The sequence below is a fragment of the Mercurialis annua genome, linkage group LG2, assembly GCF_937616625.2.
Source record: "Mercurialis annua linkage group LG2, ddMerAnnu1.2, whole genome shotgun sequence".
NCBI lineage: Eukaryota > Viridiplantae > Streptophyta > Magnoliopsida > Malpighiales > Euphorbiaceae > Mercurialis > Mercurialis annua.
In genome coordinates this window covers 46,171,825-46,184,905 of record NC_065571.1, presented here as the reverse complement: position 1 = coordinate 46,184,905, position 13,081 = coordinate 46,171,825, and the positions used below count along the sequence as shown (strand labels likewise).

Below are 13,081 nucleotides of genomic sequence, written 5' to 3'. Positions count from 1 at the left end.
TACAATGGAGAGAACAGATGACTGCATTTACTTCAGTTCAACCACCCACCTTAACCTCTCCTCTCTATTAAAACCCTAATAATATCCTCTTCTCACAGTCACACACCACAGCTTCATTATCATTTTTCTTCACTACCCATCTCTTATTTTTGTTTCAAATGGCTATTTTCAAGAGATTTTCATGGGTGGTGATGATGGTTTTGATGGGATTAGGGTTAGGGTTAGGGCAATTTATAGATCCATTTGGGCCACAAGGAGGAGTTAGAAGAAGAGAAATGGTGCCTGCTATGTTTATATTTGGAGATTCTCTTATTGATAATGGGAATAATAATAATCTTCCTTCTTTAGCTAAGGCTAATTATTTTCCTTATGGCATTGATTTTAATGGCGGACCTACTGGTCGGTTCTCTAATGGTTACACCATGGTTGATCAAATAGGTTTTTTTTCTGTGCTTTCTCTTTTTTTTCTTGGTTTTGTATTTGTTTAATGATGATTTTGATGGGATTAGGGTTAGGGTTAGGGGAAAATGTAATTTTATTTGTTTAATTTTGTTGGCATTTTGCATTTTAGTTTTCATGCATGCTATAGGTTTGATTTAACATATTGTGTACTTTATTTGGTTTTCAATTCTGTTTGACCCCTCAATAAAATCTATTTGAAAGGGAAATTTCTTTTCTTTTAATTGGCCCACTTTTAAAAGCTTTTTTAGGTGATTCAAAAATAGAAGAATAAATTTGTCTTAACATGTAATTTAAAATGTTGACCCACCTCTTTCATTTATTTTTAATTATTTAAAAAATCTATTTTCATAAGTTTTATTCGTGGAATATTCTCATATGTTATTGTGTTGAGCATTTCTTTTCCCTTAAAATTTATTTAAAATCTCTGATTTGTTTTATTTTATTTGTTGTTTGATTCCTTAAAATTAAATAAACTAGATGTTAAATTTTATCATTGTTTAACCAATACACTATAACTCAAATGGTATAAGTGTCGGCAACAAACTGTTAGGTCGTGAGTTCAAATCCTCTCATAAGTACTACCCCTCCCCAATTATCAAAAAACAAATCTTGGTATGGTTTAATAAAATTAGTTTAATTAATTGATTGAGTGTTTGCAATGTGCAGCTGAAATGCTAGGACTTCCATTGATTCCTGCATTTTCTGAGGCATCTGGAGATGAAGTGCTTCATGGAGTTAATTATGCCTCTGCTGCTGCTGGAATCCTTGATATCACTGGCAGAAATTTTGTGAGCACCAAAACCATGCTCTTTAACTTTTTTGGGTGTGCATTTTAAATTTAACCAATCAACTTTTCCTCGGTAGATGGGATTCTTTTCCCCTCTTTAATTCTGTAAGGACATGTCTGATATCAGAAGTAATTTCAAACTTTTATTAACCAAATAAATTTTAATTATTTTCCTAAAGATAAATACAAAAACATCTAGATTAGCATTTAATGACAAAAAGGCCCATTTTTTGTTCAATTTTGAATTAGTTTCCACCCTAATTCTAGGTTGGTCTTGATGTTGTAGCCTCTAGGCTGTAAACTTATTCAAAATGTGTGGATTTGTTTATCATAAAACGCAAATTTGGATATTTTTTATCATTTGTTTTAAGTTGGAGGATGAAATAATCCTTTATTGTAATTGTATTCTTCTAATTAATCATGAAAATGATAGACATATTCTATGGGGATATAGGGTAGCTATCGACTTAAATGATGTTAACATTAATTTGTGTACTGTGGCAGTGTAACATTAAATGCCCTTTTATCTTCATTCCTATCACAAGAAATAATACTACCAACGATATCTGGTTGGAAAAGTTGACCAAATTACTATGAACATTAACTTTGTTTAGAAAAAAGTATATTTCAGGCGTCTTATTTTTTTTAAGAGAAAATTAATGCGAGACCCTCCACATATATTATAATTTACAGTTTAGTACCTGTTGTTTGAAAATCAAACGATATGATACTTTATTTTCAATTTCGTTAACAATTATAGGGGCTTCTATTAGTTCCATTAACAATTCGGTACTTACTTTCAAACAATTTAGTATACCACTTTCAACTATATTAACGATTTTGTACCTCATTTTGAAATGATTTGGCATCTTACTTTTAATTCTGCTAACAATTTAGTACCTTATGTTGAAATGATCTGATACCTTACTTTTAATTTTGTTAATGATTTGGTATTCAAATTTAATAGAAAGTTATAATTGTTTGCATAACTAAAAGTGAAGTATTAAATCGTTTAATTTTCATTTAGGAGATACAAAATTGTAAATTATAACAAATGTGGAGGCTCACAATAATTTCCTTATTTTAATGTACTATTCCGTCTCAAATTGATAGACATTATTTTATTTAATTTAATTATAAAGAGATGAAATCTAATTTAAGACTTTCAAATCCAACTATAATGTTTCTATTTAAGCCATATTTGTGGGACTATGAATTGATTAATTGTTACATATAATAGAAATAACATTAATGTAATAATGTGTATTTATTTTGGGTGTGTTGTCTCAGGTGGGTCGGATACCATTCAACCAACAGATAAGCAACTTCCAAACGACATTGAATCAGATAACAGATAATCTTGGGGCAGTCGAAGTGGCTAAAGCCATCGGACAGAGCATATTCTTTGTTGGTATGGGCAGTAATGATTATCTTAATAATTATCTCATGCCCAACTACCCTACCAAGAATCAATACAATGGTCTTCAATATGCTGATCTTTTGGTTCAACAATACACCCGCCAACTTACGGTATTTCTTCTTATTATTTTGGTTGAGGGTAAATGAAGGCTAATTGATTTTGAGAGTCACTACATATTCGGATTATTTCATTAGAAAAACCCATTTCCAGATCTTTAAATTATAATTTAAACATCAACTTAGCGAAAAATCATTTCCAGTCCCTAACTAATAAAAACGGCGTCGTTTATGGTATCAATTTGCATTTTCAAAAATAACGAAACACCGTCGTTTTAATTATTTAGGAATTTGAAAATGTGTTTTCGCTTAGTTGAAGGACTAGATAAGAACAAAAAAAAAGTTTAAGGACCAGATAAACAAAACTGGTATAATTTAGGGACCTAGATATGGGTTATTCTTATTTCATTTTGATCATAAAACTTTTATTTTTTTTATTTTTTTGACTAAACTCTTAATTTATTTGAATGGAAAATATTCTTAGCAGCTAAACGCACAATTGTCAAGTTCATTTCTTACGTGTTTATATAAAATTAAGGTGACATAACATAAATAATAAAACACCAATGGCTACATCCCGCAAAATTTGATCAAATTTAGTCATTAAAATAAAATAAATCAAAACTACATGATTAAAATATAATAATTCAAACATTAGGGACTCCAAAAATCAATTATCCAAAGAGAAATTTTTAAACTATTGATTCTAGTTGATCATAATCAAGAAATTTCTTGTTTTAGACTTGGTCTTGATGGACATCGCTCTTAATAATTCGACGACTCTTAAATGCTGAAGTTCATTCATGTGAGAGTGGTCGGTCTATCGTAAATCTGGTTTAGGCAAGAAATTTTTTAATTTCTAACTTGAAATCAATTTGTTTATGCAATGAAAATGAGGACAGAGCCTATACAATCTCGGAGCAAGGAAATTTATACTAGGAGGATTAGGAATGATGGGATGCATTCCAAGTATTCTTGCTCAAAACCCTGCAGGACTATGCTCTGAAGAGGTTAACCAACTAGTGATGCCCTTTAATCAAAATGTTAAGGCAATGATGAACAACTTCAATACCGACCTCCCCGGTTCTAAATTCATCTTCATCGATATCGCTCATATGTTCCGAGATATCCTCACCAATGCTCCCGCTTATGGTACGTACGGGTTTGATAATTTCACTTTCGCAGCGACCTAAAGCTCGTAATTGAGTGTGGTTGTTAAATGAAATGCAGGATTTAGTGTGATAAACCGAGGATGCTGTGGGATAGGGAGAAATAGAGGACAAGTGACATGCCTCCCATTCCAGACTCCATGTCCTAACAGAGAACAGTACATATTTTGGGATGCTTTCCACCCAACTGAAGCTGTTAACATTTTAATGGGGAAGAAGGCTTTCAATGGAGACACTTCCATTGCCTATCCTATCAACATTGAGCAGCTTGCTAATCTTCAATTAGATAACTAATTAATTAATAGTTTAATACTTTATATGGAAATCAAAGAGCAGTTGTATTAATTGCTACCATGCTTTGATTTGTTTTTGATGACATTTATTTCTGTTTTTAAACCTCATTTGTTCTTTTGATTTGCTTCTTCTTTTAAGTGGAAAAATGCAGTCTTACCCTATCAAGAACAATGTCGACTTGAAGGATTATATGCCTAAATTCTATGGTATATTTTAAATTGGTATCAAAATTTTAGTATCTCTTATAGCATTGTTTTAATTTGTATTTCAAGCAAAAATCACTACAAAAAAAGAGATGTAAGAGGACCATAAAAATGGTCTCCTATTCTTAAAAAAATGGTCCTCTAAAGCTTTGAGGACAATTAAATTGGTCCCCATGCTTCGTCCCTATTGCCTCCGTCCCCAATTCTTTAAGGGACGAAAAAAGAAAAGTTGTCCCCATTTTAGGGACGATTGTTGTCCCTAACTATAGGGACGACTTTCGTCACCTTACATAGGGACAACTTCCATCCCCATTTAATAGGGACGACTTTTGTCCCCATTTAATAGGGACCACTTCCGTCCCTATTATTTAGGGACCATTTTCGTCCCCATTTAATTCGGACCACTTCTGTCCCCATTTAATTCGGTCCTCTTCCGTCTCCGTTCGATATGGACCACTTTCGACAATATTCTATATATGATTATTATTTTTACCCCAAACAAGTAATTTTGATAATTTTCTAATAAAAATGTATAATAAATAATTTAATTTATATTATAAAGATCGAATAATACAAAAAATATCTAAATATTTAATATCATTATATCAGTCAGAATTGAACAAACAATAATTAAATGACATTAAAAGGTATATCTTAACATGAAAAAATTACATATTAAAAGTAAATCTACTATAAAATATCCAAAACAAATACTAAGATAATATTAACTTGATCAATAGTCTTCATGAAATGAATGATATCGTTTCACCTAATCACGCATTGTCCCTGCAAAAAAATATTTTTAAATTATAAAAATTTATTGAAAACTGTTGTTGTATATTCAATTTAACAAAAATGTAATTATATTAGAATTCTGCAGCAGAACTCTATTTCTGCTGCAGAATTATATTTCTGCTACATATTTAAAATTCTGCAGAATTCTAATTATGCAGCATATATTTTTAGAGCTGAAATAGAATTTCTGCTGCAAAAATATATTTCTGCTGCAAAAATAAAACAGTACATAAACTTCAATTCCTCTCAATATGTGACTGTTGGACTTTGCAATAACAGGCTTCAATTTTTCAATAAACTTTACCATAGTCAATAACAAAGCTCTATAGAATACACTTCATTTTGCTTTTAATAAAAAAAAGTGAGGACATATTTTTTCTATGATTAATAAAGAAAAAAATTACCCTCTTCCTTTTTGAGTACTTTGTTGTGTGAGTTTCATCAGTAACAACCACCTGCACATTACCTATTAGACATTTAATTAATAAACAAATACAATTTACATATTATCAAACATTCTCATGCCAAAAGTTACAAGGAACTTTAGGTGTAATCATCAATAACAGTGACCTTGATGTGCTGCATATGATATAGTGAATGAGGAGTGAATGTACCATTTCATTAAGCACAATTATCATGCTTAATGGGCAATTTTATAACTGATACTTGCAGCTCTTTTTTGCTGGATTAAATGCAGTAATTCCACCTTCAATAAACAAGGATCTCAGTCATTGTCCACTCTTGTAGATCCTTCACAAAAAAGAGAAGTCTTAAAGCAATCAGTCCTATATATTTTTAGCATGCACATTTAAAATTTACATTTGCATTACAATTATTTACATGACATTAATATTTAGGAATGTCAGAAAATCCTACACAATTTTTTTAAGCCAGCTTTCTATATAAATGCATAAATAGCACTCTGTTTGGTTGAAATATAGAACTGTAAGTGATTACGAACTCCACAAATTTGACAGAATCATAGACAGTGCTTTTTTTTTAAATATCATTTGTCAAACAAGTTTGATCTATACTTCAGAAGAAACAATTAAGAAGAAACAATTAAGAAGAAGAAAGTGAAGCATATTCAATTTGTCAAGGAAGAGCAGAAAGTAGAAATGAGAGACTCAATCTGAATTACATAAATTCCAGCAACTAGTTGAATTACAATTTCAGTATGCATTTAATGTTGAACCTGTTTACATAACATGAACATGCCAAAAAATTTCTGAAAATAAATCAAATTGCCACCAGATACAGGAAAAGGGAATATTATCATAAAACTTCAATAAAAATCACAAATAAAATTCCAATTCCAAAATTTGCAAATCATTAAAACACAGTAAAGCAAATAATACTAGATGAAATTCCTCTATTTAATTTGTAAACAAAATAAACAACCATTAAGAATACTTACAAGGACTTAAAATTTCTGAAATGCAGTTTAAATGTCCGCCTATACGTTGACTCAACACACGACATCAAAAGTGAATTGAAATTCTATGAACCGAAAGCAATGATGTAATACCCAAATGGCAGCAAAATAAAAGTAATTACATGAATTAAAAAATAAAATAACTTTCAAATGGGTGATGGATAATATTGGATGAGGCTATAATGGATGAAGACGACAATTGGCAGCAATATTTTCTACAACAACAAGATTCGAACAAAAAAATTTGCATATATTCCACTACTTAAACTATGAGCAATTTGCATCTATCAAGTCAACCATTAGATGATCGACGCATATTGTAAGTGTTCTAATTCTGCTGCAGAAATCTAATTCTACAGCAGAAATCAGTTTTTGATTGCTGCAACAGATTAGACAGCAATCAGAAATTGATTTCTATTTACACAAGAATTTGATAAGCATTATAAAAAAATTATTTATTAACCTACTAATTTAACCTGTCAAATAAATAAGCCCAAACTGAGTTTCAAATGCAATCAACACAAAACACAATGACTAGACATATAATATAGCACACAACATAAATCAAACCAATTCAGACCAAGAAAATTTAGAATAATGGAAAGAAAAATACTTATTTCAAGCATGATCAAATTGTGATTAAAGAAACCAAAATCCAAAAAGAAAAAGACAGAAAAAATCAATTAAGGCAAAAATAAACTTACAAAGACAATGATCCACAATGTTCTTCTGGCAAAAACATTGATTTTCCGAATCCGATTGTGCTCACTAAATAAAACTAATTCTCCAAATGAAACCCTAATCTAATTATGTCTTATACAAAACAGAATCGAGATTTTGAGTTTTAAAAAGAGATTCTTTATATAGAAGCATGATTAATGAAATTGTAAAAACAAACTTACCTTGAATTATGATGAATAAATTCTGAAAATTGTGTTCGGCAATGGGAGTATACCCTAGATTATCACTTGTATACACCAAAGAAGCACGATGTTTACACTAACAATAATACCGCCACTTTGTTTTTATTTTTTTAAATTGCCGCTTCTTTTTTAGGTTATTCGATGCTTTAGCAATTTGTCCCCTATTCTATTTAGATTTTCAGTCCATACTAAATATGAAATATCGTCCCCAATAATGTTATAATAGAAGAATTGGGGACAAAATTTTTGAAGGTCCCCATTTTTATTGAATTCTATTTTTTGAAGACAAGTAAAATATTTTGGTCCCCTAATTTCGTCCCCTTATATCCCTTTTTTTGTAGTGAATATCTTTAATCTGTTTAGATAAAATTAGATTGATGTGCCATCTAGATGAAGCCTATTTTTGAAATATATACCACCACATAAGTTGACTTCATACTTTATAAAAAGCGACTTCTCCCATGATAGTAGATGTGGTAATATATTTTAAACTTAACTAGCAATTTTTCTCCTCAATTTATAAAGGGAATTAACATATAACTAATTTTATAAGCAAATCGATCATGAACTTGATAATTATAATCAATTAGCTTCATTTTGTCAAATTAGCTTATAAGTGGACGGGACAAATTAGCTTAAAATTTTCAAATCAAATTACCCATTTACTTACAAGTTAGAAGAGTTTTATTGTTTTAGTGTTTTGTTCGAGTTACATTAATATTTAAATAAATTGTTTATATCAAAATCCGAACTGATCATGATATTAAGTATTTTTATAATATCAAAAATAAATTTACAAATCTTTTAAAGTTGATAATAAAGTAAGATTAAATGAAACATATGAATTTATTTTATTTAAATAGTGATATATTCAATTTTTTAATAATGAGTAATGCAAAAAAGCTCAAAATGACATGCTTTTTCATTTTTATTTATGTTAACATTTTAGTCATTTTGTTAAGTTCTAGTGTTAGCCAATCAAATCAAAACATAAATTTAAAAGAGTTTGATTTAGTTTTTAAATTTATTTTAAATAATTATAATAAAAATTATATTTTTGTGAACGTTGAATTATATTTTTTTTACTTTGATTAATTTTTAGTTTTTTTTAATATTTTAGTTTTTTTATTTTCTTCTTACCTTTTGAAACTAAAAAAATTGAAATAAAATAAAGCAAATCACTTTGAGACACCCATCATAGTTAATAATTTGATATTCTTATTTAAAAATCCTACGGTTGGTCGGCTCGGCTCGATTCAATTAGGCTGGGCTTGATTTGATTTGGTTGATTGATTGGTTTGGTTCAAGTATTACTTTTTAATATTTTTTCTTTTGCAACCCAAAATGTCTAGATACAAGAGACTTTTTATTTTTTGTAACTCTTGTAAATATTTCATTAATGGCCACGTCTTTACATGCAAATGAATTTCTACTTTAATTTTTTATTTCAATTTTATTTTCCTTTACATTATAAATGGAGGTATTGTCTTCCACTTCAAACATACTTGAAGGGGAAAAGATATGTGCGTGGTTCGATCCTTTTAAAATAAAAACTTATTTGATTTTAGCATCTAAATTATGGGGGTATGCATTCGATATTTTAGTTCTGTTTAGCAGGGAAAAGAAAAATTAGATCGGTTTTTGACGAAAATAAAAGGTCAAAATGATGGGGTAAATGTCAGCTCGCGTCGGTTTGATTTTTAATTTTACCGAAATATAAGAACAGTTTTTCATTTTTAAAATAGCAAAAATAAAATAAATTCTATACCTAATTATATTATATAACATATTTTTCAACTTGAATAAATTAAATCATGAATACATGCAAAATTTAAGTATGAAATTGTGTTATAAGTAATTTGTTAAACAGCAATTATTGAGGACGCATCATTTCATTAAAATTAAGAACACCACCGTAGAACAGAATACAATAGAATTCAATTAAGTGATACAAATTTGGAATGGAGAAATTACAACAAATGATTACAAAGAAGTAAATAAATTATTGTCTTAAAAGATAATCATAATCAATTGCTTAATTGTGTTTAGCTCATCATGACATTGCTAATTGTTGTATATTAATGGGATATGTGTAAGCTTGTGTAGTAAAAGTTGATTTAGCAAGTAATATATTAGCCTGTTCAGTTGGATGAAAGGCATCCCAAAACAAATATTTTCTTCTATCTTGACAAGGCTGCTGAAGAGGAAGACATGTTATCTGCCCATTGTTCCTCCCCACTCCACAACATCCTTTGTCTATTACTTCAAATCCTGTCCATTCACAAAATCAATTATATTACCAATTTGCAAAATATTTTACTAGTAGACATTCTACTTTTTTTTAAATTTTCAAAAACAAAAAAGTATTTTCCTATGCTCAATGAATATAAAATTATAACGTTTCAAAATATTGATTATAAGTATTTTCAAAATATTGATACAAATTAAAATTTAGTCACAAAAAATCCTTTCTATTTAAATAAAATTAAAATTTAGTCATCAAAATGAAATAATACGAGAGTTTAATGATTTTTAAAATCAAATACCCTTCGGAATGAGTTTGAACTATATTAAAATTGGAAGGAAAGAAAGAATATATATATAGATAGTTACCATAAGAGGAGCCATTGAGATAAAGATCATTGCTGCTTTTATAGGAATCAAGATAAACAAATTTAGCTCCAGGAAGTTGGCCATTATTGAAACCCTGAACCATCTTCAACAATCCTGAATTGAACATGGAAATGGCATTGTTTATTTTTTCATTGCATCTGCTGCTGTTTCCATTGTATCTTGCTAGCTCATACGGTATGCACCCGATTGGCCCTACTGCTGTTACTATCACCTTCCGAGCTCCCAGAGTGTACAATTGCTGAAAAATTGAATAACCATATCACACGGTTGTGCATTTGATTCAAACCGAACTAAATCAGATGTGCTTTTCATATTACTTCGTATTGTTCCCACTTGCTTTTTTACCATCAAGAATTTCAAACGCAAATGACATATTTACACTTTTTTTCGCTCCAATATAAATAAATGGCTACAATTGAAACTGAACTGAGAACTGCGAAATAGGCTAAAGTTGATGATTTTAAAAGTTTGGACCATAAACGAACAAAAGTCGAAAATGTAGGACATTTTTCAATGATTAAGCCTATTAATTGTACAATATAATTAAATATTTTATTTGATTTTAAAACAAATTTCATCTAAGAAAAATAATTACCGTGAGCTGACGAGTGTAGTCCTTAAGAAGAGCAGCAGCAAAAGCTTTGGTAGTGAAATCAGAGCTGGTAGTGTAGAAATCAGGCATGAAATAATTGTTAAGATAGTCATTACTTGCCATTCCTGAATAGAAAATGCATTTGCTAAGATATGAATTCACTGAATTTGGATCCCTTCTAAAATATCTTCTCATTTCTTGCACTGTATTTCCAAAGTTTGATACTTGTTGGTTCATTGATGCATGATCTCCCTACAAATCATGTGCAAAGGTTAATTGTGCAATTGATCATTGCATTTTTTCTAATTACATGAAATAGTGAGAAATACCAGATTGTTTCCAGTTTCATCCCTAATGCCGGCTGCTCCAGATGCATAATTTAATCCTCTCAGAATTGCAGGGCCCCTTGTTCTTGCAAATGGTGGAATAAAACCTCGAAATCCCAGAAGTTCAGCTGCAATTTGTTTTTCGCATTTTATCAGCTTCTTTCTTCTTTTCCGTTCTTAAATAATCATTTCAAGACGTACATGATTTGTTTTATTTTGATTAATAAATTTAAATTTCATGTAAATGGATTTATTTTTTGGTAAAATGTATACGTACCAGCCAGAATTTTTTTACGGGACAATCGTTCTTATTATATATTTTTCTGAAAAATTTTCAGTTATGCATATTTTTTAAGCTAGTTTTTATGTCAAAGTATACTGATTGACAAGTTTTTAGAAAGAAAAATTAAAATTAAAATTTTGTTGTCAACTGTGTATTTTTTACTAGAAAACTATTTGTTGAAACAAAATTATTTCGTAACCAAATTAACAAAAAATTAGTTCGGTAACCAAATTAAAACGGATCAAATTTTAATCAATAAAATACAAATGATAGATTGATTAATTCCAAAATCAATAGCCTGATCAAAATTTTAGATAAAATTAGCTCTACTTACCTAATGCATCAACATAGGTTCGACCATTAGTAAACCTGCCAGTGGTGCCTTGTGGGAAATCAATACCATAAGGCCTGTAATTAGCCCTTGCAAGTGTAGCAATTCTATTATTGTTACCATTATCAACCAATGAATCCCCAAATATGAAGAAACATGGCACTTGTACCCCTTGAGGCTGTGCGCTAGCCCTATGGGATAACCACATAAGAACTAGACAAACTAACAAAACACTCCTCATCTTTCTAGTAGCAAACAATTTAACCCTAATCTTTGCAAGTATGGTTTTTGTTTGTTATGTCATGATATAGCCTTAGCTAGTGATGCATTTATATAATAGAGCTCTTCTAATTTGGGTTGGTTTGGGTGTTATTGGATTCATGGGCATGTTGTTGGTTTTAAGCCATTGGCATGATAAAGGGTTTATAAAAGGAAAGAGGGGAATGCTTTTAGTTGTGGATCATGTGTTGCTTTTGGAATGGATTTAATATGAGAGGATTGGTCTTGTGACATATATGTGTACAATGGGGCAATAACCTTCCCCTCTCAACTAGGGTTGGGCCTTCATTACATACCTACATATATCCATAAAATTAAGGAAAGTTTATGTATATACCTAAAATATGAAAATATTTGCAGTTTTTACTTCAATACGAAAAAATTAATAAAGGTACTTTATTTTTTTTCAAATTTATATTTTTATTTTCGGTATTTAAAATAATTATTATTTTACTCGTTATTATATAGATATCCAGTGATGGACGCAAACTTTACTTTCAGGAGAATCCAAATTAAAAATACATAATAGTTGTTATTTGTTTATATATAAGAAAAAATATTTGTTACTCTAGTTCAATATTTTTCTTTCCTTTTTAAGTATAATAAAATATATATTTAACTGTAAAAACTATTTTAAAAAAACTATTAATTAAAAGAATAGAGAATACATTTTCTGTTTCTCATAATGATATCTTTTTGGATTTGTAAAAGAATAATAAAAAATGAAAAAAGTAATTAAATCAAACAAAAATTAAAACAAATAAATTATAAAGAAATAGTAAAGAAAAAATAAATAATAAAAATCAAAACAATTTCATATTGATTTTTTGCCTCCAACCAATAATTTTTTGAAAATTACACAAGTTAGATCTAAATAATAAACATAATTATTTTTAAAGAAATATTATTATATTAATTTTCAGAAATTTTCTGATCCATTTATACCACAATAATGCTAATTATTTATAACACAGCACTAATAAGTGCTAGGTAAATCTTGATATATAATTAGTTTATGATTTCAAGGGGGATCCAGTGACCCCCTTGTCCCCAATGTAATCCGTCACTGTATGTAGTATTATATTCTTTCTG

The 13,081-nt window shown here is 29.3% G+C and overlaps 2 protein-coding genes and 1 long non-coding RNA gene across 5 annotated transcripts; 1 reads left to right on the top strand and 2 right to left on the bottom strand.

The window, feature by feature from the left end:
- Positions 1 to 4,426, top strand: LOC126666754 (GDSL esterase/lipase At1g71691-like). The gene is made up of 5 exons (XM_050359614.2): positions 1 to 438; positions 1,129 to 1,250; positions 2,540 to 2,779; positions 3,628 to 3,877; positions 3,956 to 4,426. Exons 1-5 carry the CDS (start codon positions 159 to 161, stop codon positions 4,186 to 4,188), a joined length of 1,125 nt encoding a protein of 374 aa, XP_050215571.1. The 5' UTR covers positions 1 to 158; the 3' UTR covers positions 4,189 to 4,426.
- A 580-nt stretch (positions 4,427 to 5,006) lies between these two features.
- Positions 5,007 to 7,881, bottom strand: LOC126670222 (uncharacterized). 3 transcript variants are annotated; one of them, XR_007638687.1, is made up of 3 exons: positions 6,604 to 7,881; positions 5,591 to 5,936; positions 5,007 to 5,177 (listed from the first exon to the last, which is right to left on the bottom strand). It is a non-coding gene; the product is annotated as an uncharacterized LOC126670222 (long non-coding RNA). The 3 variants fall into 3 exon arrangements; XR_008790182.1 differs by having other exon boundaries at positions 7,524 to 7,881; XR_007638686.2 differs by lacking the exon at positions 6,604 to 7,881 and having other exon boundaries at positions 5,591 to 6,594.
- Positions 7,882 to 9,462: 1,581 nt separating this feature from the next.
- On the bottom strand, positions 9,463 to 12,024 carry LOC126666871 (GDSL esterase/lipase At1g33811). The gene is made up of 5 exons (XM_050359753.1): positions 11,714 to 12,024; positions 11,100 to 11,224; positions 10,774 to 11,022; positions 10,158 to 10,416; positions 9,463 to 9,815 (listed from the first exon to the last, which is right to left on the bottom strand). The coding sequence occupies exons 1-5, from the start codon at positions 11,949 to 11,951 to the stop codon at positions 9,598 to 9,600; spliced, it is 1,089 nt and encodes a 362-aa protein (XP_050215710.1). The 5' UTR covers positions 11,952 to 12,024; the 3' UTR covers positions 9,463 to 9,597.
- Between the last annotated feature and the right edge of the window lie 1,057 nt (positions 12,025 to 13,081).